General features: G+C 39.8%; 1 protein-coding gene across 2 annotated transcripts in view; it reads right to left on the bottom strand.

Moving 5' to 3' along the window:
* PELI2 (pellino E3 ubiquitin protein ligase family member 2) overlaps positions 1 to 25,286 on the bottom strand; it is a 188,732-nt gene that overhangs the window by 32,760 nt on the left and 130,686 nt on the right. Inside the window, exons 1-2 of one of the 2 annotated variants that reach the window (XM_045069801.1) lie at positions 8,348 to 8,696; positions 429 to 530 (exon numbers count right to left, since the gene is read on the bottom strand). In XM_045069801.1, coding sequence (XP_044925736.1) covers positions 429 to 530; positions 8,348 to 8,356 — 111 coding nt within the window. In that variant the 5' untranslated portion in view covers positions 8,357 to 8,696. Of the gene's footprint in view, positions 1 to 428; positions 531 to 8,347; positions 8,697 to 25,286 lie in introns of those variants that run through there. The other variant, XM_045069790.1, reaches the window with a different exon arrangement.

The following is a 25,286-nucleotide window of genomic DNA, read 5'->3' as shown; positions in this document are numbered from 1 at the left end:
TTCCCCTTAGTCTTCCAAAAGCCACATAGGAATTAGATTTTATATTATCCTCTCTGCTTTCTCCTTGTACATCACCAAACACTACTGTGCTAGTTCTGATGACATACTGAAATGTGGAACTGAAGGAGAGTGTGCAAGAATTTCCACGAGGAAAAGAAAAGTGTGTCATGGGGACATCACGGACAGCAGGGCACCTATGGTAAAGTAGTATTTACTACGGCACCGTGTAGGTCAAAGTTGCTAGGAGCATGGCTCTTAAAAGTTCTCATCCCCGGAGAAAAGCTGTCTAACTCCAGGTGGTGGCAACGTTAACGGTCTTCTGTGGTGATTACTTTGCCATAGGCACAAGTATGGAACCATTACATGATACCCCTGAAACTGACGTCATGTTAATGATACCGCATCCGAAAGAAAAATAAAGATGTTACCTGAAACATATCCGTATCCTTATCATGCGTGTATTCCACCACCACAGTCTGATTCCTTGACAGAGTGTACGATATACTGTGTTGACCTTTGCAGCTGATAGCCTAATAATGAAATAAATACATACAAAAATTCAATAAAATCTCATTTCAGCACTTAACTGCAATTCTGCTCATAGTTAACAAATATCACTCTTCCAGCGAAACCAGTACAAGCCAACTTTTTTTTTTTTTTTTTTTTTTTTTAAGTCAGAGCCTGTCCCTGGGGTGCCTGGGTGGCTCAGTCAAGTGTCAGACTCTTGATTTCCAGCTCAGGTCATGATCTTAGGGTCGTGAGGATTCTCTCTTCTTCTCCTTCTGCCCCTCCCCTGCTCATCCTCTTTCTCTAAATAAATACATAAAATCTTGAAAAAAAAGTCGGAACCTATCCCTATGCTGTGCCCTGAATTATAGAGAAGCTAACAGTTACAACTCCGATTTTACTCAACACTTTTAGAATGAGCAATATTTAAGTCAAATCAAAGTTAATTTACTAGTTTGCAAGATTTGATTTAATCATATTTCTGGAAAAACATACAGTTTCTCCATATTGCCTTAACTCACTGATTGAATTTTTAGATTAATCATGTTTATTTAAAAATTTTAAAATTTATTTCAACACTACAGCAGTTAGTTAAGTCAATGACATTTTGTTATATTTTCCCCATGCAATAGAGATTGTAATCTAGCAAAAAAAAAAAAGTCATTGAAAAAATAAAAGTGTTCTGTAAGGATTTCTATATATTATTCTAGCCAGTGATAATCATACAAGATTTACGTAAGATGGAGAACAGAGCATAAGTAGTTGCTTAACCCAGACATTTACTAAGTTAATAAATAAGGAAGCTAAGTTAATTTTATCTTTCCTATTTTTAGACTCAAGCTAATAGCCTTTTTAAAAGAACCTAAAAACCAGTAAGACAATATTCTTATTTTCTCCATAATGATATATTTGAACACATCTTAAGCTGTGGTCACACACTTTTAATACTTCCAAATTAATGAAGAAGTTTATTTAAATTGTACTCCAAATTATTTCAATTACATTTTATCCATTCCACTTCAACCTAATTTATCTTCATTTCTACACTTTTACATTAAGTATAATAAATAAAATTTTAATGAGCCTTTCTATGAAACATTTATTGAATAATGACACTGTATGAGGACCAAGAAAGCATTTGGAAGTAGCTGGACATATAAAGCATGTTAATGAAATTGTACCCTGAACATTTATATTTGACTAACATAATTGCTTAAAGCAAAAAGTAGTACAACATTCCAAATCAACTTTGAAGTTAGCCTGGTTAATCTCATGGTTATTTAATCATCTGGCCTGAGGAGCTTCGTGACTGAACTGTTTTGTTCTACGTGCTTCATTAAGACAATACAAGTATTGGAAATAATTTAAATATTTAATATGGCCAGAAATCTAAAAAAGACTTCTTAGACTACTCAACTCCAGTAACAAAAATAGTCTTAAATTTACATTGGTCTGAGTCAGATAAATCTAATGGCCTTGATATAAGTGACATTTTTTGAAAGCCAAACTAATAGCTATTTTCAAGATAAATGGATGTTTATATTATAGTTAGGTGAAATAAATAAATAAAACTTGAATAAACAATTTTATTAAACTCAAACTTCTAAAACTAACAATCGGGGGTGATCATTTATAAACTAATTTTAGGTTTCCTTAAAAAAGTGCCTGTTGGGGGCCCCTGGGTGGCTTAGTGGGTTAAAGTCTCTGCCTTTGGCTCAGGTCATGATCCCAGGACCCTGCTCGGAAGGGAGCCTGCTTCCTCTTCTCTCAAATAAATAAAATCTTAAAAAAAAAAAAAAAAAGTGCCTGTTGCAATTTAAAAGTATTCAATTTACAAATATCTCAACTCAAAACAAAAGTTTTATGGCATATACTTTGCATTAAATAAGAAATACCAGCAAAATCAGGAGTTCACAAGTGCCACAACAACTCCATTTAAAATGCCATACATTTTTGTATGATCGTAACTTCTTAAGTATAGTGTTTCTCAAACTGCCATCAAAGTTGCCTTAAACTGGAAGAAAGTCACCTGAACCTTGGAGACATCTGGGAAAGCACTCTGTAGTGAAGTTTCTCCTCTTACAACATTTTACTTGAAAATTATTGTAAATTTTTATATTCCCTTCCATAATATGCTGACTGGTTTTAACATTTCCAGACTTGCTGGGAAGCTGATGCCCGGGGAGGATGCGTTGTGCTCACCCCATAACCCAGCACAGCCCTGGGCATGGGAACCCACAGACGCTTCCATCCTCCTCCCAGAAAGGCCGGAAATAGCCATTCTACAGGCCCTATGTTGTTGGTGGGCCCAATCCTTTTGACAGATTCTACTCAAACTATTCTTGTGACCCAGGTTAACATAAGCTCGCATATCACACGGAAGAGGCTACTGATAGGGAAGCCCTACCCAGGAACTGTTCACGGTACAGGGGAGCGAACAATCCAGGCTGACCCCCGTCTGGCCAACCCCAACAGGGAAGGAAGCACAGGGACTCTGAAGCCTTGAATGCCTGATCCAGGACACCTTGAATGGTGAGCCCACTTAAAATGAACAACTTCAGTCTTCTGCTGCCTTTTATGTGGCTCAATGTGAATGACCAGGGTTAGGAAAGGTGAACGCTCTTGGGTTAGGGAAATGCTTTTTCTGAGACTTTTTGATTAAGAAAATATCATAGGCAGGCTATGTAGGGAAGATGGAGAAGTGGGGGAAAAGAGATTCTGCAGGGAGAAATGAATCCCACAAAGTGGGGACTGGCTCTGGACCAGCAGGTAACAGACTCCCCTGGGGGCAGAGATGGCCGAGAAGCTTCAGAATTGGACTGACAACCACCTCTCCGTTGCTTTCAGTTCTCGCAGTGATTCCCTTCAGTTGAAGCCAGGAGGACAGGCCTGCCTGGACAGTGTCCTGAGTGCTGGTGGCGTGTCAGGCTGCACCCACAGGGAGGAGAAGCATAGCTGGCCCTCAGAAGACTGGGAGGTAAGCCAGGACTGGGCTTTGGAGCAAAAGGTGGCAGTCCACACCAGGCCCCCTGAGAGTACCAATGGCATCCTCAGAAACAAATGGAGAGATGCAGACTGCCCTTGATGACACAAATTGGGCTCAGAATGATCTCGTGTGCACACTGAAGCCAAGAGTGGGGCCAGATTCTGTTAGTGGTGGTGGGGCCGGGTAGGGGGGATCGGAATAGAGTTGGAGCTTGAAGTCCATTTTTGCTTTCTTTCTGGCAAGTATCTAATGCATTATTACCTTCTTCTCTTGTCAGAAGTACCAATTTTTCAACAATACTTCTAACATTTAAAGTAGGACTTTTGGAAACTCAGCATCTTGTAAATTACAGATTCACCGACTTGCGTCAATCATTGCAGGTATTTTGGAAATAGGAATTTCCCCAAGGTAACAAATTGCTTTGAAATCTATTTCTGAAATATCATACAGAAAGGCAAGTAAGGCTTCCTCCTGGCACTCACTGTAATATAGCTCAAACACAATTACTGTAACACAATGTAATCTTTATTACACCAACTCAAACTCAGAAACTAGGTACTTTACAATTGTAAGGAAAACCAGCCCAACTAGCTTGCTTGGTGGATCCTGCTGCTCTCCCCTCTGTGCTTTTCCACTATGGGGGGGCGGAGGGGAGGGGCCTGGATGCTGACTCTCTCTCAGCGCTGTGAGTAGCTTTATCTGTTTTCCATCCCAGCACTGCGGCGCGGTAGGCACTCAGACTATGTCCATGTCCGAGGACTCAATGAACTGCTACAGACAGACGGTGAAATTTAGAGCTTCCTTCGTCAGGTCTCTCCCCTTCACCCTCCCCACCGCTTTTTATTCACCAAGGTGCCCACTGTGACACCTGGGCTTAAATTTACAGCATGTGATTTTTATCGGGTGAAAAATACCACAATTGGGCAATTACAGATTAGACAATTACAATTACAGATCCACAGAACAAGAGGATTCCAGCTTTATCCAGCTTAGGCAATCTTTTGCAGATATTCTTGATGTAACAACATACGAGTATATACATTGCACCACCTTGCAATCCCAGTTGCCCAAGCTCGGCCCCTTCTGAGCCAAGACAGTTTCTTCCTTTCTTAGCTTTATTGTCACAAGTTCTGTTCCACTCAGCCCGCCTCTGCCTCCAGGGGAGCAAGCATTGTGGTCCTGGTCCAATGCAGATGAAATGTCAGGGAGTTTTCTGAGCTCCCAGACTCTAAAACAAGGATGGCTGATAACATCTAGAGAATTTGCTGGCTCCTAGAAGGCAGCAGGTACCTATCTAAGAGCACATATGGAGATATCAAATATGTAATGATACCGGAAAGGCAATCCTGCAGACGTCTGATAGGATGGACGCATGTCTTTATGGCAGCCACAGAGGCTTCATTCACATAGTGGAAGAGGAAAACAATCAAACCTTTTATTTGTTACGAAGCAGTGGGATCAGCTCTCGATCACAGAGCAGAAGGGAAAAGTCCACTGAGAAACTAACTGGCTTCTAGAAAATACTAATTTATTATAGTTATGATTGAGCCTACCTAATTCAAGCTCTATAAGGCTGCTAAGTGAGCCTTTATCAACTGTGTAGGGAGAGAAAATGGAATTCATCACTGTGACAGATATTGTCAGTTACCTGCCTAATGCCTTTCTCCTGACTAGCTGAGCTGGCTTCCTGTGAACAAGCCTGAAAGCTCTCCCAGGCTCTGTGGCTAGCACACGGAGATCTGAGCCAACACTGACCAGTGGGACTTAGGAGAAATCTGGTGTGGGGTTCTTTGGGATGGGAGCCATCAGGAGAGATTCTTTCCTTTCTCTGTTACTACAACAGTACTGTGAGGTTTGGAGTGGAGGGGGCCGTCTAGCGCCATGAAAGGAAGGTCCAGAGCCTCTCAGAGAGGTGGGCCAAGCCCTGACATCTGTAAGTTGAACCACATCTGCAACTACCTGCTCCACAGCTGGAACTACCTGGAACTACCTGCTCCAGACAACTTCTGAAAGAAAAATGAGGGGTTTTAAGGCTGCTTTTAGTAGGGCATTTGGTTACTTGTGTCTAAAGCATCACTCTACTCTTTGGCCCTCATTTTTTCTCTTCTGGGTTTCCCCTTTCAGTCAGCGGCACTATCATATTCTCAGCCCCCCGCTACTTACAACAAGCCTCACTTGTCAATGTTGTCCACACACAGTTGGCATTATCACCAGGATTAAAGCCAGGAGCACTGGTTTCACAGCATTGAGACAAAAATCAAATACCAGTAGAATAAACAATGTGTTACATTTCAGGCTTTCTCCTCAAATACAAAACAGTTATTGGGCAAAACTGATTTATTCCCCAAAGGAGTTTTAACAGCTCTTCTAACAGACGAGAGCTTTCTGCTCTGGAGAGGACTAGGCATCATCTATTCTATCTTTATTGAATCTGGGTTGCTTTTAGGAACCTGCTTGACCAACAGAATGCACAAGAAGTGACATATGGGACTACTTCCACGGCTGGGTTAGAAGTAGCCTTACAGCTTCTCCTTAGTACCCTGGAACACTCCCTTTTAGAGTCCCGAGTCCCCACAGAAAAAGCTCAACTACAAGGAGAGGCCTTGCAACCCAAAATGCCATGTGGGAAGAGGGGAGGCCCCAGAGCACCAAGACCCCAGACAGAGGAGTGAAGAAGCCACTGTGGGCGTGGATTCTCTGGTACCAAATGTCCCAAAATTCACGATGGGGGATCAGAGACAAATGACCCATGCATGCCCATCCCAAATGCCAGACTCACAAAATTATGAACAAAATCAAATAGTTTTAGCTAAGCTACTAAGTCTACCACACAGGGAAAGACAACTGGACCAGTCAATTTTCAAGGCCTATTGGTGTCTGAGCCTTTTTTCTCTTATGTCGCTCATCACTTAAGACATTATGGTTATCTGCGCATTCCCCTTACCACTGCCCAAGGGTGTGGGATTAGTTGTGTGACCATAGCAGACGGCCAAGAGCCTCCACAAGTGCTTAAGTTTCTCATGGCACTTTCATGTGCTTCTGAATGCAGGCTAAGAGGCGGCTGTCTGTGGCTTGAGCAAATACGTACTTGGACTGTGATAATCTTCAGTTGTGGGAGGAGATGTAAATAGGGTCTCATATTACTATTTAAAATTGATATTTATGGGTTAATACATAAAAGGAATCTGTAAGGCATTCAAAGCATTCTCAGAGGAGGCAAAGCTCCCAAGTTGGTCACGTGGGTAATTTTCAGGCCTTACGTGTTTGCATCAGGAATAGAAGGGATGCTAGAAATGCAGGAGAGAAAAAGAGCTAGTTACGTTAGATATTAGGAAGCCAAACTCAACTATCATGCACACCAATGCGGGCATGCCTTACTAGAGTCGACCTCACTTAAGGGAATACTGTGTTTGTGTAAGTGTGTGAATCTGAGTTTCAAATGAAATGAAACAAAATTATTCTTCTTCAAGTCCACATCTAATTTTTCTATTGCTGTGTCTTAGAACCAGATGACTCAAGAGTTTAATTATCTCTCTTGTCTAGACATCCTGGATGCCAACTATGACAGGACAGCAGTCCCTATTCTGGAACCACACAGAGTCTGACTAAATCAAATGACCGTGGTTTTGGAAACAGCAGCACCCTGCCGAGTCTCTTCCATGAGTAGATGTAATTAGTGTTGTGTCTGCCTCTCCAAAGAGGGGACCAGACACTTGGTGTGGCTTACACTGAAGGAATCTTTTCCAAATAAATCTCAACATTTCACAGAGCTGCTCTGAAGAGCTTTGCATCACATATCCAGAGGTGGTGGTATTCTGTGAGGCTGTTCACAGCACCCCCTCCTTCAGTTTCCAACAAAACAACTCGGGAAGAAGTCGGAAGTGACCTAACATCCCACCCAATGGGAACAGTCCTAGGAAGCATCCTGCACACCCTACTTGGGAAGCCAGTAATGCCTTTGTCTTCTGGGTTCCCCACCAAGAACCCTATAAGCCTGTGTTTCCAACAGCCTTCCAAATGATGTCCACAACTCAGCACTCTTTACTGAGACAAAGGAAAGTACATGCTCCCTGGCCAATTATTCCGGATGTTTACAGCAAGTCTATTTTGTGTCACTTTAACTGTTAGCTCTAATTTGTTAATATTTCAGTCCGCCCTATGATTTAAATCAAGAGCTATGCAAAAGGATTACTGCACAGAGGACCTGATAAAACAGATAAATAACAACCCTCACCTCTCACAGCCGTTCTGGTTACTGAACACAAGTATTCTAGGACAGGGTAGATCGCTGCAAACATCTTAATTGGTACAGAAAAAAAATAATGGAAACTATTTTTGGGGTAATGCTGCACAGCACCAATGAACTGAACCTTTTCTGCCCAAGCCAACTTCCGATATTTATGTTTATGGCAGAGACAGACCCACGTAGGAGCCTATGAATGAGTTTGCTGTGAACTGTGCAGTGGTTTGGAAAAAGCAGAATGATTTTGCCGTCCAGAGCAGTGTGTCCACGAGGATGCTGGGCCAGTGTGGCAGGGCGCATGGCCACTGCCCTGGAAGGTCAGCAGCACTGCAGCACCTCATGGCAATGACCATCGATAAACCAGCACACGCCTGGACATCGGGCAGAAGCAGCTATTCTCGCTAGGGGGTTGCCTCATTGGACTGCCTCGCTTATCCTGCTGACTTCCAAGTTCATGTGTGATTTAGGAAAAGGGAGTAAGACCATGTGTGGGCACTGCAGCGATCAACTCGGTCAATGGCTTCTGATGCTGGGAAAACCACACGCTGGACCCCAGCTTTGAATACAGTCACTCACCAACAACAGTCACATTCCATGACCTCTTTAGTTACCTTGATCATTCATCGGCAGTGGGTGTCAGCACCAGGAGCACGGATTTCACTGTATTCAAAGCCGAGGGAATGAGGCACAACATGACATTTCCTCTTCTCAAATGCAAACCTGTTCTTAGAGCACCACTTCACCACCCGAGGGGGTTTACCATCAGTTCACTGTCTTCCAGAACATATGCTTTGGAGATTACGATTCTGTTTGGCTTTAAATATATGTTCGATATTGACTGTATTAATTAGAGATAATCCCGGTATGACAAACATGTTTTTCCAGAACTAATGACTTTTATGTCAGGCTGACAAGTATAATTAAGCAATAAATCCTCCATCAGTCTGGCTCAAATTGCTACAGGGAAGATGAGGTCTCTGCCATCCTTGTCAATTTATGTATAAAATATGTATGAGTGCTATTTCTAAAGAGAAGAGGTGGCTAAAGGAATTCATAATTTATTTTGCATGAACACACTCTTTAAAATAGTCCATCTTTTCAAAGAGCCATATTTCAAACAAGTGCCTGAACCATGGGTACGATTAGAAAGTCGCAAAGGTGCTAACTTGGATTTCATCAAAATCAACAGTGGTTCACTGAATAAATAAATAGAAAAGATAAGCCTGTTTGTTAGAGGCAATGGCTTTGAGCCTGGCACTGGGCCACTCCCACGCCCGCCTAGAATCGGCTCACTGAGCTATGTGATGAACCCTGGCAGAGAACTTACCGCATGCATAGGCTGCACATGGGCTGGAGGGACATGGTCCATCAATCCAGCAGACACAGATGCCAGAGAAGATACAAACACTGGAGGAGAACCTGTTTCCAATTTGGAGTCACTCCTAATTACAAGGAAGTTGGATGTGGTCAGTGAGACAAGTCACCAGAGAGGACCTCAGATAGAGCTCAGAAAATAGGAACCGCCAAGAGCTGCCGCTGGAGAGGTGGGCAAGAACACATTCACATGCCTTGGGGGGAGATGTGTCCCAAAGGAATTGTACCATTTATATTGGATGAAAAGCTCCTCAAAGGCAGGAACTCCTCTCTTTTCAAATCAGCCTTCACTCAGGCAGTATCCTGCAAGCTTAACAGTCCAGGTCAAGACGAATTCCCACATGCCACCTGGACAAGATATTTAAGGGCTGGGGCCTCAGTTGTGTCATCTTACAAGCATTGGTCCTGTGTCCAGGAAGGTCACTGCTCTCTCAGCAAGGTCACTGCTTCAGTTACATCTTATCACCGGATGATTTCACATTAACAGGTACCTTCAGAACCTACTAAGCTGCCAAATATGCAATCTCTTCTTTTGTTACTTGTCTTATTGCTTCTCTTTGGGGAACTAGGGCTGAAGTGCAGTGTTCCCACCTAGGAGGTGGTAGCTGGGTCACACAGCCTATTTCTTACAGTGACTTTCAAAGCATGCACTTTACTGCAGACTCTGCAGACGGCTTTCCACACAGATTGAGGAGCAGCCCCCATAGAGCAGAAGACGATGCAGGACGGATGCGGTCCCGGAAGGGCAAGGCAACGCTCTGGAGCCTGACCGGTCTCCACAGCCGATGTCAGAACCGCTGGTACCCAGAGTCCACCCCTCAGCAAGGACCGCCCCATCCATGGTAGCCTGGAGAAGAGTGGGGGCCGTACTTGGAGAAACTGACCTCCAACAAAGTCATTCTTCAAAAAAAAACAGCGCTTTCACTTTTGAACAGTTTATGGTTTTAGATGCGGACAAGAAGGAACATGGGAAGAAATGAAGATATTCCTGTGAGAATTAAACCAAAGGTGGGATTTCTTACGGCCGGACACCTTCAGACAGACCGCAATGCCTAACTGCAGTCTCACGTAAGAACAGGAGCTGGTGAGGTTTATGGAGAGAGATTTAGTTAGTCGGTGGACAAGGCTCTAAAGGAGGGTACATGTGAATCTGTTTGTTGCAACGAATGTTTACTTACCTGAACAAGTATTTGCAGACACAGGGAGCTACTTGCCATGGGAAACAAAGCAAGTTGAAAGAATGAACCTGAATAAATATGAATTATAAGGAAAAACAAAGCACCTTGAAAATGACTAACCTGAAAAAGATTCATTGTTCAGTAATTCCATTTACATGCTTCCTTTTAAGTAATTCATTTACTGGGTAAAACAAGGTATACCTTCATTCCTATATTATTCCACAACACATGTTAGTCAAATCATTATGCTGTATCCCTTGAATTTATACACTGCCATATGTCACTTATATCTCAATAAAACTGGAAAAAATTCCAAGGTGTAACTTGTTTCTAAAGAGCACTGGATAAAAAATATATAGGAATCCACCACAAACTAAGTGGTACAGTGAGTCGGTAGTAAATGCAAGCCCTAATTTGTTGCCAGGAGCAGGCAAACTTCCAGATGCTATAAACTCAATCTGGTATGAAGGGACTATATTAAGATACCCAAAGATGTACCATATAATTACTTAAACATATAGGCCAGTTTATCAACTGTCAAAAAGATCCCTTGAGTAATGAAGAATAAAAAGGCTGAAATTTACCCGTGCTCAAAATACAAAACCTTATCAATTATTTATAGTGATAGAAGCCAAAGTCCTCATTTAAAAAAATGTTAGGTTAAAAAGGAGGGGGGTAACATTTCAAAATTTCCCCCTCATTTTAATTCAATTTTTATTTTTAAGGCTTGGCCTGGATTTAACATTGTCTCTCTGCTGGAGAACCTCCTTTTCTTTATGGAATAAAACCATCCAACAAGGCCACATCATAGCTACACAGAAGCGTGAAAATATTTACTCTCAAAAGACAACATTTATCTTGGCAGCTGATATTTCCAAGATGGGCAGCCTGCTGGAATCATACTAGCTGCAACCCTAATCCACATAACTTTGAGTAAGACGATGGCTGTCTTTTCTTGGAAGTATAAGAAAACATCCATGGATCTGACACATATACCTACCAGCACACACGCAAGCCATCCAGAAATGCTTTGGGGAGAAGCTTGAATGTGTATTTGGATGTTACTTCTCAATCCTGATTCAACTGAACTTTTTTTTTTTTTTTAATTCAACTGAACTTCTTAAGAGGGCCCTTATTATCTGCATGTCCTTAAGGCCATTTTCTGAATCTATTTCTTTACCTGTAAAGTATGGGAACTACCTTCAAGAGTTGTTGGAAAAACTCAGATGTTTGTAAAGAACCCAGAGCACAGTGTCCAACATGTAATAATTATTATAGTCAGCTATTTTTATTACTAAAACATTCCTAATCTTTATTGGACAATTTAATTGTATAGGGTTCTCCAGGTTCTCGATTGATTCGCAAGGCAAAGAATACTTTTCATTAGTAATATGTGCACAAAGTACCAAATGTTACCAGTGAATTAGTATGCTCCTTCCAATTCCAGTCCTTAAGCAAAGGGAGAAGTGCTATGACCAATTCCCTGTGTATCCTTCCAGGGAAAATCTATGCCTATACTAACATAGTAGATGTATTTAAAAAATGATAGCATACTATATACAGTGCCTAGCTACTAGTGCTGTCTCAACCTTTTTGATGTATAGATGTAGCCTGACTTCTAATAAATTTAATAAATTATTTTTTCTCTCTTTTACAAGTGATGCTATAATAAATATCCATGTATTCAGTTTGCATATAGGGAGATAGATCTATAGGATAAATTTCTAAAAATAAAATTACCAGATTACATGGCATATATATAGTCAAAGTTAATGTCAAATTATTTTTCATAGAAGCTAAGCCAATTTAAATTCTTACCAGACAGGAAGTGTGTTCTCCCCACCCTCACCAACATCGGGATTTATTGTTAGAGTCTCCACAGTTGGATATGTGAAAAATGTCATGGTGCTTTTACTAAGCATTTCTACTGTTATAAATGAAGCTAAATATGTTTTAAAATGCTTAAAAGTCATTCCTTTTCCTTACTATGAAATGTTTACATCCTTTGCCCTTACTCTTATAGAACATTAGTCTTTTTCTTATTGATTTGTAGGCACTCTTTATGTATTAAGGAGATTACCTCCACGAATTCCTATATGAATTCCAAATTTCCCTATTCATTTGAGTTTTGACTTTACCTAAAAAAAATTTTTTTGCCATGTAGTTTTTTTTAACAAGTTTATACTGTGAAACTTTTAAAATTTGTTTTTATGGTTCCCAGAATTTACCTCATAATCAGCAAGGCTTTCCTCACTTTCAGATAAAGCAAAGAATTTTCTATTTTTCTTTATGATTTAATTTTTTAAATTATAAAAATATTACTTAGGGGCACCTGGGTGCTTCAGTTTGTTAAGTGTCTGCCTTCAGCTCAGGTCATGATCCCAGGGTTCTGGGACTGAGCCCTGCATTGGGGTCCCTGCTATGTGGGAAGCCTGCTTCTCCCTCTGCCTTTGCTGCTTGTGCTCTCTATAAAATAAATAAATAAAATCCTTACAAAATAAATAAAAAAAATATTACTTAAACAACTTGTCTGAATAGTCAGTGTTTATAAAGAAGGCAGTTTCTGTTTTATGTATAAAGGTCACATTATACACATATCACACAAAATTTGTTTCTTCTTCTATGCACTGCTTGTATATTTTAAGGAAATGGTGTTATTTGATATATAATAACTCTTAGGCTATCATTGGGTTGCACCCCCTTTTCGTTATACAGAACCCTTCTTTGACTTAATACTTTTACCATTAATTCATTCTATAAGATTTTAAGTTCTGGTATCTTTGCATTTCATTTGTATGTTCTTCTCCATATTTTTACCCTCATTTTAAACCACTTTGTTTTAGTTTGTACTTTATACACAGCCTGTAATTGTATTTGTTTCTATGTGAGCCAATTCTTTTAATATGTAGGTTTAGAACACTTATGTTTATTGATAAGCACAAGATATATGCTATATTTTCTGTTTGTATTCCTACTAGTCTTACTAAAAACAGCTTTAGAGATATAATTGAGACACAATAAATTGCATCTACTTAAAATGTGTAATTTAATAAGTCTGGACATGTTTATATACCTATAAAACCATCATAATCAAAATAACGTACATTTCCATAAACCACAGAAGTTGTTTTACCATGCTCCTCTGTAATTCAATCTTCTCTTCCAGCCCCTACATCTCATGCCCAGGGAGCCAATTAACTGTTTTCTGCCACTATAGACTAGTCTGCATTTTCTAGAATTTTACAGAAATGGAATTCTAAATTATGTACTTTTGGGGGGTTCTGGCTTCTTTTATTTAACATCATTGAGATTCATTCATGAGATCATGACCCCAGCCAAAACCAAGAGTTGGATGCTCAACTAATTGGGCTACCCAGGCGCCCCAGTATATGTTTAACTATCTGAGAAACTGCCAAACCATTTTTGAAATTGATTGTAGCATTTTGCATTCCAATCAGCATGGGAGCTCCAGCTGCTCTACACCATGCCAGCCCTTGGTATGGTCATCTTTCCATTTTAGTCATCCTTAGGAGTCTGTAGTGATACCTCACTGTGGCTTTAATTGTATTTCTCTAATGACATTGAGAATGTTTTCAAGTGCTAACTGCCATCTCTGTCTTCTTTGGAAAGTGTTCAAATCACAAGCTGGTTTTATTTTTTTATTTTATATTTTTTAAGGTTTTATTTATTTGACAGAGACACAGCAAGAGAGGGAACACACAAGCAGGGGGAGTAGGAGAGGTTGAGAAGCAGGCTTCCTGCTGAGTGGGGAGCCTGACACGGTGGATCCCAGGACCCTGGGATCATGACCTGAGCTGACGACAGATAGATGCTTAATGACTAAGCTGCCCACAACCCTCTTTCACTGATTTTTAAAAATTAGGTTTTCTTATTGAGTTTTGAGGACTCTATATATTCTGAATACAAATTTTTTTGCCAGATGTATGATTTGCAAATATTTCCCCCCCACTCTGTAGTTCATCTTTTCATTCTCTGAACAGTTTCTTCCAAAGAGAAGTTCTTAATATTTGCATCTAATTAACTTGTTCTTTTATAAATCGTGCTTTTGAGTCTAAGAAATCTTTGTATAATCCAAAATCACAAAAGTTTTTCTCCTAGGTTTCCTTTTAGAAGTCTTAGATTAAGATCTAGCATCCATTTTGATCTAACGTTTGATCTGGTGAAAGGTATGGATCAAAAATCACATTTTTGCATATGGCTATCCAAATGGTCCAGCACATATGTGTGCTACACATATGGATTTTGAGGTTACAAATAAATCTTACTAAGTTTGCAAACATGGAATCTGTGAATAATAAGGATCAACTGAATTTTATATTTTTAAGTGCTATTATAAGTGACTTTTTAAAAAAAATTTCAATTTCTCAGCTTCCATAGTATCATTAAAAAAAAAAAAACTTTCACAACATTATAGTCTGTGCTTTTTGCCTTATGTTCTTTATTTTATATGATGGCTTACAAGGGTATGTTTCTATTCTTGTGGTTACTTTTATGTATAACTATATATACATGGTTGTACTAACTCTAATGAGAGCAATAATAAATAAGAATATTTGAATTACCTCTCCACCATCCTCCCATATATTTTCGATTTTACAGTGTTTATTGCTTTTCTTTAACCATTAAATATAGTTATAGCTTTGTTTGAAGTGATTTTTTTTTATCGCCCAGCAATAAAATCTGAAGATATTAGTATGCATACGCTACCTCTCACCTTTGACTCTTCCTCTCCCCTATTCTTTATTATTTCTACATTGTCAGAATTGATGACACTGTCATTCTATGGCAATCACTTTCTCTTTTGTTTTAGTCTTACAAAGCACATTGAATTTGATGCTAAGATGCTATAGTCTCATTGCCAAAGATTCTCCACTTTTCTCCTTGTTTTGGCTGAAATTTGTCTTTTGGTAATTTCTTTAGTAAGGGCTCTTAAAAATTCTATATCTTAAGTTCTTGTATGTTCATCAATATTTGTCTGTTGGCTGTATATTTAAAAGAAGTCTGGAAATCAGTGAAGAAGTCTTGAGTCACTAGACTATGAATCCCTTTGGCAAAGGGATCAAAGCATTTAGAGTCGTGCAGGGACCTTCAGAACAACCGCAGATGAAATGGGTCACTACCGAAAATGGATACGAGGTTACTGTACACAAAAATGCTGTGCTCTGTGCATCTTCTATCCTAAATCTTTTACATCCTGGCAGTATTTGTTGAGAATATCATCCAAAGAAATCAGGGATGTTATGTAACACAAGAATCAGGTTGTGATGACAACAGCAGTAGGACGTAATGCGACAGTGGAAAGAACATCAGATCGGGAGTGAGACCCTTAGAGTGAGGCTGAGCCCCTCTAGAATGAACAGAATCCCTGGGCACATTACTAAAACCCGACAAACTTGGTCAAAACGGAAAGACATAGCACAGATTTTAAATGCCATTTTCTATTGAAAGAATATATTCTATGTATGGAGAAGAATTCTTTAACATCCCCTCCCCCAACTTCAGCTATTTCTTCAAATTAGTTTATATGCCTTGAGAAACTAAGGGCTGACAGATAAGAAGGGGGGGGGGTACAGTTTCATCTCAGTGGAAACTGTCTGATGTAAAAAATCTACAGATAATCCATTTATGCATAATCAGTCAACGGGAAAGTAAAACAGCAGGATATGGAGTGCAGTAGGATTTCAGATCTGACTTGGTTATTAAGTCATTAAGATGATTACTATCGATTAAAAGGTCTATCTGTGCAATAGGTAACACAATGTTTATTCCCCCAGTGATGCTGTGGAACAGAACTTTGAGAACTGCAGCTAAAATGACCAGGGTCAATGCTGTGTTCTCATACTTGCTAACTAGCTAACAGCAGCCATGTGAAAGAACAGATGTGCCTTAGGACTCTGCCTGCAGACTGCTGCTTAAAATAAATCTGTCCTGCCTCTAGTAGTTTTTGGAAAGAGACAGAATGGAAATAAGTTTGACAAATAAACGTGTTGCTATCTAGTGGATGGAACCTGCCCTGAATGGGAAGGCCTAAAGAGGTCTCCTATCAAAGAAACTTCAAGAGGAAAAAAAAAAACTCTAGGGGACCAGAGCAGAAAAGTCTCATTTCCCGTACTTGGGAAGTCGGCACTCTATGGCCACATATTTAAATGCTAAGTTAGTTCGATGAGTCATTTGCATGCACACAGTACCCTGCTTGGACACAAGTGTAACCAAAAAACTCAAAACAGATTTATATCCTTTACCGCTTTGATTAGGTTTAATTCCCACATATCTTATGGTTCTTGGTGCTATAGTAAATGGAATAGATTCTCTAATTTCCCTGTGTTTTCATTGTTAGTGTATAAGGAAGCAACTGATTTCTGTACATTGACTTTGTATCCTGCCACATTACTGAACTGCTGTATGAGCTCTAGTAGTTTGGGGGTGGAGTCTTTTGGGTTTTCCATATAAAGTATCATGTCATCTGCGAAGAGAGAGAGTTTGACTTCTTCATTGCCAACTTGGATACCTTTTATTTCTCTTTATTGTCTGATTGCTGTTGCTAGGACTTCTAATACTATGTTGAACAAGAGTGGTGAGAGTGGGCATCCTTGTGGTGTTCCTGATCTCAATGGGAAGGCTGTGAGCTTTTTCCCATTGAGGATGATATTTGCTATGGGTTTTTCATAGATAGATTTTATGAAGTTCAGGAATGTTCCCTCTATCCCTATGATTTGAAGCGTTTTAATCAGGAATGGATGCTGGATTTTGTCAAATGCTTTTTCTGCATCAATGGAGAGGACCATGTGATTCTTCTCTCTTCTCTTATTGATTTGTTCTATCACATTGATTGATTTGCGAATGTTGAACCATCCTTTCAACCCAGGGATGAATCCCACCTAGTCATGGTGGATAATAAAGCTTCTGCACAGCAAAGGAAACAGTCAACAAAACAAAGAGGCAACCCACGGAATGGGAGAAGATATTTGCAAATGACATTACAGACAAAAGGCTGATATCCAGGATCTATAAAGAATTTCTCAAACTCAACACACACAAAACAGATAGTCATTTAAAAAAAAATGGGCAGAATATATGAACAGACACTTCTCCAATGAAGACACACAAATTGATAGATATCAGACAAATGAAAAAATGTTCATCATCACTAGCCATCAGGGAGATTCAAATTAAAACCACATTGAGATACTACCTTACACCAGTTAGAATGGCCAAAATTAGCAAGACAGGAAACAACGTGTGTTGGAGAGGATGTGGAGAAAGGGGAACTCTCTTACACTGTTGGTGGGAATGCAAGTTGGTGCAGCCAATTTGGAGAACAGTGTGGAGATTCCTTAAGAAATTAAAAACAGAGCTTCCCTATGACCCTGCAATTGCACTACTGGGTATTTACCCCAAAGATACAGATGTAGTGAAAAGAAGGGCCATCCGCACACCAATGTTCATAGCAGCAATGGCCATGGTCGCCAAACTGTGGCAAGAGCCAAGATGCCCTTCAACGGATGAATGGATAAAGAAGATGTGGTCCATATACACTATGGAGTATTATGTGTCCAGCATAAAGGATGAATACACAACTTTTGTATCAACATGGATGGGACTGGAAGAGATTATGCTGAGTGAAATAAGTCAAGCAGAGAGAACCAATTATCACATGGTTTCACTTATTTGTGGAGCATAAGGGATAACATGGAGGACATGGGGAGATGGAGAGGAGAAGGGAGTTGAGGGAAATTGGAGGGGGAGATGAACCATGAGAGACTATGGACTCTGATAAACAATCTGAGGGTTTTGAAAGGGAGGGGGATGGGAGGTTGGAGGAGCCTGGTGGTGGGTATTATGGAGGGCATGTATTGCATGGAGCACTGGGTGTGGTGCATAAACAATGAAATCTGTTACATTAAAATTAAATAAAAAAAAAATTTTTTAAACCCAGATTTAGGGGCGCCTGAGTGGCTCAGTGGGTTAAGCCGCTGCCTTCGGCTCAGGTCATGATCTCGGGGTCCTAGGATCGAGTCCTGCATCGGGCTCTCTGCTCAGCAGGGAGCCTGCTTCCTCCCCTCTCTGCCTACTTGCGATCTCTCTCTGTCAAATAAATAAATAAAATCTTTTTTTTAAAAAAAACTCAGATTTATAAAATAAGGTAAACATCTGTACTTTCATAACCAAATTAGCAAGAATTTCTACATCTATAGTGCTTTTTTAAGGTGGAGCATTTCATGAATGTTATTTCACTTAATCATCTGATCCACACAACAACTATGATATAGATACAATTACCCCCATTTTGTAAAATAAGGAAATGGACTTGGAGAGGATAGTCAATTTCCTTAGTTGATGGGTGGGTCTACAATGGCATTGAATCTTCTCTTCATTACATTTCATTTTTTAAAAAATTTTATTTAAATTCAATTTAGTTAACATATAGTACCTTATGAGTTTCAGGGGTAGAATGTAGTGATTTTGTCACTTGCATACGACACCCAGTGCTCATCACAACAAGTGCCCTCCTTAATGTCCATCACCCAGTTACCCCATCCCTCCACCTTCCCCTCCAGCAACCTTATTTGATCCCTATATAGTCTCTTCTGGTTTGTCTCCCTCTCTGTTTTTATCTTACTTTTCCTTCCCTTTCCCTCTACTCATCAGATTTATTTCTTATATTCCACATGTGAGTGAAATCATATCATATTTGTCTTTCTTTGACTGACTTATGTTTGTTTTTTATCTTACCAAAGAATTTCCAAATTTTGTGGTGGGGGGGAGACTCACACGAACTTTCATAATCACTTGTAATTTATGAGATCATCGCTTAGCAAATCCCTCTGAAAGTGATGTAGTTGTCACCTATCAAACCCCCTTTCTCTTATTAGAAAGGAAGGATCATTAGTTGAAGCATGAGGAGAACGAGGAAGGGAAGGTATCATGGAAGCTGGATTTGTCAGAATGAATTACAAGAGCAAGCATTAATCAAAACTGTAGCTGTGGCAGAGGGATTAAACAGGAGAGATCAGGGAGGCCAGTGAATTTAGGTCACTTGTGAAATCACTGTACCCAATTAAAAAGTATTAATACAAGTTGAAATTGAAGCACATTCTTCAGAAGTTTCTAGAATCTCCTTGACAGCACACCATTTCTTGCCAATGCCATCCAGTCTGAAAAACTTCCTGAACTGAATAGCCTGAGAAGCTCTATGGTAGGTAGAAACCTATCTTTCTGTAGCCAGAACATTCAGGGGAAAAACAAAACAGAACAATTCTTTCCCATCTAGACATCTAGAGACCATAGTTTGGACCTCACCTCCAATATTTCCTTCTCTTGGTGCAGCATCTCCCATTCCTTAAATTTTTTTTTCAAAACTCCTGGCTCCAAATCCCTTTACCCCCCTTGGGGTTTATCCTACTCGGAACACAGAGTGAACCAACAATTCTGTTTCCATCACTTCAGCATAAGCTTCTTGAGGTACTCATCATACTCTTTACATACATATTTACATACATGAGCATCATCAGACCTCAGATCTGTTTATGAAAATCTGCTTTGTATACTTTAAGAAGCAGCTTTCAGGATAATTTACATTTACTAAAATTCACCCATTTTACGTGTGCAGTTTGAGGACTTCAACAAATGAATAGTCATGTATATAGCCATTTCTTCAAGATTTAAAATGGTTCCATCAACCCAAATGGTGCCCTCATGACTTTGTAGCCAATCCCCTTCCCCACTTTTCCAACAACCACTGAGCTGCTTTCTGTTCGTACAGAATTAGGTCTTTTCTGTATTTAGCTTCTCTAAACTACCAACCCCTGTTGAGATCTACCTCTGTTGTTATGTCTATGATCTGTTCCTTTTTCTTTTAAAAGTACATATTCATTCATTCATTTATATATTTATGGAACAGATGGAGAGAGCACAGAGAAGCAGGTTCCCTGCTGAGCAGAAAGCTCAATGCAGAACTTGATCCCAGGACTCTGAGATCATGACCTGAGCTGAAAGCAGACGCTTAACTGACTAAGCCACCCAGGTGCCCTTGTTCCTTTTTCTTTTATAGCTGTATTCTGTTGTATGAATACACTATAATTTGCTCATCCATTCATCAATTGATGGATATTCAAATTTTTTCCAGTTTTGTGCTATCATGAATAAGGCTATGGATTTACATTTTCACTTCTTCTGGGTAAACACCTAGGAGAGGATGGCTGGGCCATATGAGGAGCAGAAAAAAAGCTATTATTATATCTTTATTCACACTCACAACATGTCACACATTCAACGTGTGAGTTTTTCACACCATACCATTCTAACATTAACTGCCTGGAGTTAGAGCAGATCCCACAGGTTAAAGGTTCAGTCCCACAAGATTGCTCCCACTTCAGACCTCAATCACAAACAGTAGGTCCCCTGGTTATTCACAACTTTTGTCCATCTTGGCTACAAATCGATGGTTACTATGACCCCCATCTTGGGTTTGAAGATTTGCTTCAGCAGCTCACAGAGCCGAGGAAAAGTGTTCCTATTACTGATTTATTGCAAAGGACATTCTAAAGGATTCAAATGAACAGCCAGATGAAGTACATAATGAGAGGTTCGGAGGGGTCTTGAAGGCAGGAGTTTCTGTTCGCTTGGGATATGCCATCCTCTTGGCATATGGCTGTGTTCACCAACACAGAAACTCTCCAAACCCCGTATTTTTTATGGAGGCATCATCATGTAGGCCTTTGATGAATTATTAACTTAATTTCTAGACCATGTCCCCTATTTGGACAATGGGGAGGGGGAAACTGAAAGTTCCAAGCTTCTAATCATGATGTGGTCTTTCTTTCCAGTACCAGCGTCCATCCAGGAGTCCACCGGAGGTCATCTCATTAGAATAAAAGACACTCCTCTGACCCAGGACATCCCAGGGGATTCATAAGCTCTCTGTCAGACACTCCTACCACTCAGGAGATTACAAGGGTTTTAGGAACTCTTGTCAGAAACCACTATATAGTTCCTATTTCACATGTGATAGGTATACATTCATTTGCCCTCTGCCCCTCCAAACATTCTGGGATTTTGATTAGAACTGTTATGAATCTATAAACCAATTTTCGGAAAACTGACATCTCAAGTCTTCCAATTCACAAACATGTATCTCCCCATTTAAGTATTCTCTAGTTTATCTCAAGGTTTTGCAGTTTTCAGTGTATAGCGTTACATATATTCTATTTATCTCCAAGTATTTCATATAGTTTTTCTAATGTTTTGTTCTCACATTTTCCATTATCAACTGCTAAATGCTAGTACAAACAATGACTTCTACATATCGGTCTTGTATCTTATAAGCCCACTAAATCTATTTATTAGTTTGAGGTTTAAAACAATTTTTTTTCTTGTATCCACTGTAGGATTTTCTACACGGATCATGTTACGGTCTGAGAATAAAAGCAGTTTCACTCCTCTGCCTGCCCCCAAGCTGTATGCATATTATTGCTTTTTCTTGCTGTGCCGTACTGTAAGGCCTCCATCACAATGTCCAACAGAGCTAGTGAGGGCAAACGTTCTTCCCTGTGTCCCAACCTAGGGTAGAACAGCATCCAGTCTTTCACCATTAAGCATAATTACCTCTAAGTTTTTCATATATATCCTTTATTGAGTTAGGGCTTTTCTTTTATTCCTAGTTTCCAAGAGAGATTTCATCATGGATTAGTGGTTAGTTTATCAAATGCTGTTTGTGCCCCTTTTGAAAGGCTCATATGGTTTTCATTCTTGTCAGAAGATAATGGTAAATGGCACTGATTTCTGAATGATGAACCAACATTGCATTCTTGGGATAAACAAGGAAGAATCTTCCAATTTCCTCCCTCCTGGCTTGGATGTTACATTCATACTGTCACGTTATAAGCCCCATAATATTAGTATTCATTTTGCTCTAACCAATTAATCATCTTAGAGAAATCAAAGATAAGAAATGTCTTTTTTATTTATCCTCATTTTTACCATGTCTGGGGTACTTTGTGTAAATCCAAATTTCCATCTGGCACTGTTCCCTCCTCTCGCCTCCCCCCCCCACCCCCCGGCCATTTGAAAACTTTTAACATTTTTTGTTACGCTACTTTGCTGGTGACATTTCCAGCTTTCTCTGAAAGAGGTCCTTAATTTCATTTTTTCAAAAAAGATTTCTTTATTATTTGAGAGAGAGTGCAGGGAGGAGGAGCGGAGGGAGAGGGAGAATCTCAAGTGGGCTCCGGGCTCAGCAGAGCTTGATTTCATGACCTGAGCTGAAATCAAGAGTGGGACGCTTAACCAAATGAATCACTCAGGCACCCCTTTGTTTTCATTTTTGAAATACAAAATTCTAGGATTGAAAGCCTTCCTGTTCTGTTTTTATACCTCCTTTCTGGTACTTTAAAGATGTTGGTCCACTGTCTTCTGTCATGCAGCATTTCTAATATGACTTTTTTCATCCTTTGTTCTTCTCTGCATATTGCCTCATTTTTCCTCTGGGAGCTTTCAAGATTTTATTTTTATTGTTGGCTTTTGGTCATTTGATTGCAATGTGTCTTACTGTGATTTTCTTATGTTTCTTCTCTTTGGGGCTAGCTGAGTGTCTTAGATATTGGATTTATCATTTTTGTACTGTACCTTGACTAACTGAAATTAAATAATAAAAAAAAAAGGAGGCAACTGGGTGGCTCAGTCAGTTAAGTGTCTGCCTTTGGCTCAGGTCATGATTTCAGGTCCTGGGATTGAGTGCTCGCATAGCATTCCCTGCTTCACGTGGAGTCTGCTTCTTCCTCTGACTGCCACACTCCCTGCTTGTGTACTCTCTAATAAATGAAACATTTAAAATTAAAAAAAAAAAAAAAAAAAAATTCATTCTAAAAAGGAAAATTTGGAAAATTCTTGGCCATTATGTTCTTTCTTCCTGTACCCCTATTTTTTCTAGGACATCAAATACACATATTTGAGACCACCTACTATTTTTCCACAGTCAACTGTGGTTCTTCATTTTTTTTTTTTTCAGTCTTTTCCCTCTGTCTCATATCAGCCACTTTCCACTATGTCTTCAAGTTCAATGACCTTTTCTTTAGCTCCTGATCTGCTGTGACCTCAGAACTTTTTCCTTTTGGATGGTTCATTTGGGTCCTTTTGTACTTTCATTTCTCCCTTCAACATGCTCTTGCTTTTTTCTACACTCTTGACCACAGGGAATGTAACAATAGCAGTCGTTTTACCCTTGTGTCCTTTAATCCCATCAAAAAAATTTTTTTTTCCCACTGATTATTTCCCTCCCTCAGTAATATGTCGTATCTTACTTCTTTTTTGCATTTCTGGTATTTTCAACTGGATGCTAGACACCATTAATTTTATGGTTTAGGGTACTGGATCTTGTTCAGGGTGTTGTCTTGTTCTGGCAGGCAGTTAAAGCTACTTCAGAGCAGTTTTTCTCTCTCAAGGCTTGCTTTTTAAACCTTTGTTGGGGCATGGCTAGAGGACACTTTGATCTAAGGATAAGTCAGCCTCTGTGGAGGCCTAGAAAAATTAAGGCCATCCCACCTCAGGTTTAGCCTTAGCATAAGTACAGCCATCTTAGCTCCGGCAGCCATCTCAGACCCCTGTGCCCAAAGGCTGAACTTTCCCCTACTTTACTTTAGTTCTAAGGACCCCCACCCTGCTTTAGTAACAAGAACCCCCACCCTGCTTTGGTCAGAGACCCCCACCCTGCTTTAGTAACAGGAGGCCCTCCCTGCTTTGGTTCCAGAAACCCCCACTCTGCTTTAGTAACAGGAACCCATAAATACCCCTACCTTAACTAAGCTTGGGGTCTAAGTCCCTACTCCGCTGTATCGGGTATACTTGGGTCCAAGCTTAAGCTTGTTAAATAAACCCTCATGTGACTGCATCGGTGTTGGCTGCTTGGTGGTCTCTCAGATGCGAAAACTTGGGTTCAATACCTCATTACTTAGGATAGAGCCTACACAAGAGTATAACCTATTTCCCTTGCATTATGAGGCCTTCTTTATCTCTGGTACTCTCCTTCACAAATTCTAGCTGCCTCAACTGTAATCTCTGGCTCAACTCATTGAGACCACAGGGCAGTTTGGTTTCTTATCCCTATGCTTGAGCCTGGAAACTGTCTTCAGGTAGTAATGTGGGGTGGGGGGCTTGCCTCATTTATTTGCTTTCCCTTAGAGATCACCGCCATGAACTGCCTATTGTCCAATGTCTGCCAACAGTATTCAATATATTTTGTCTAATGTTCCCGTTGTTTATAGGAAGAAGCAGCAGGGAATTTCTGCAGTAGTTAATTCTTCACAGGTAGAAACAGAACTCTGCTTGGCACACACTTAGAAAATCTCTTGGGGAGGGGTGGTAGAGAGAATCTAGTATGCTTGAAATGATAATTTTAAACTCAAACAATTCAACTTCCTGAAATATAGCACTCCTAGGGACAGTAAATATGAAGTAGTACTCCAATCTAGTTCTCTCTAATCCCATTTTACTTTGAGCACTTAATAAAAGCTGTCATTTGTTATTCTTTTCTTTCTTTTGTTTGTTTCTGTTATTCTATTTCTTTGTTTTGAGCACTTAATAAAAACCTTCATTTCTTATTTTGTTTACTGTCTTCCTCCCAGTTCACACGATAAAGCAAGCTCTGAGAGGGTAAGAACCTGATGGTGTTCATTGCTTTTATCTCCAGAACCCAGAATAGTTCCAGGCACCTAATGTCTGAAATCTACCCGTGATCAAGTTTTTTGTTCTTTAAGAAGTTATAGGCTAGATTAACTAGCAATTTGATTTATTCCATATATTAGCTATTTCTCAAGAAGTTCTAAAGTTTTTTGCTTTCTAACTATAATTTGTATTAAAAATGCAAAAGAGATTCAGCCTCAACATAATATCTTTGCTAAAAGATCCAAGGCCAAATTAAATTTGTGTGTGTGTGTGTGTGTGTGTGTGTGTGTTCATTCAAATTTCAATAAATGTTTGCTGG

This window comes from Mustela putorius, unplaced genomic scaffold, assembly GCF_011764305.1.
Source record: "Mustela putorius furo isolate JIRA1106 unplaced genomic scaffold, ASM1176430v1.1 tig00000129_pilon_pilon_pilon, whole genome shotgun sequence".
NCBI lineage: Eukaryota > Metazoa > Chordata > Mammalia > Carnivora > Mustelidae > Mustela > Mustela putorius.
This window is presented reverse-complemented; position numbering and strand designations above follow the sequence as displayed.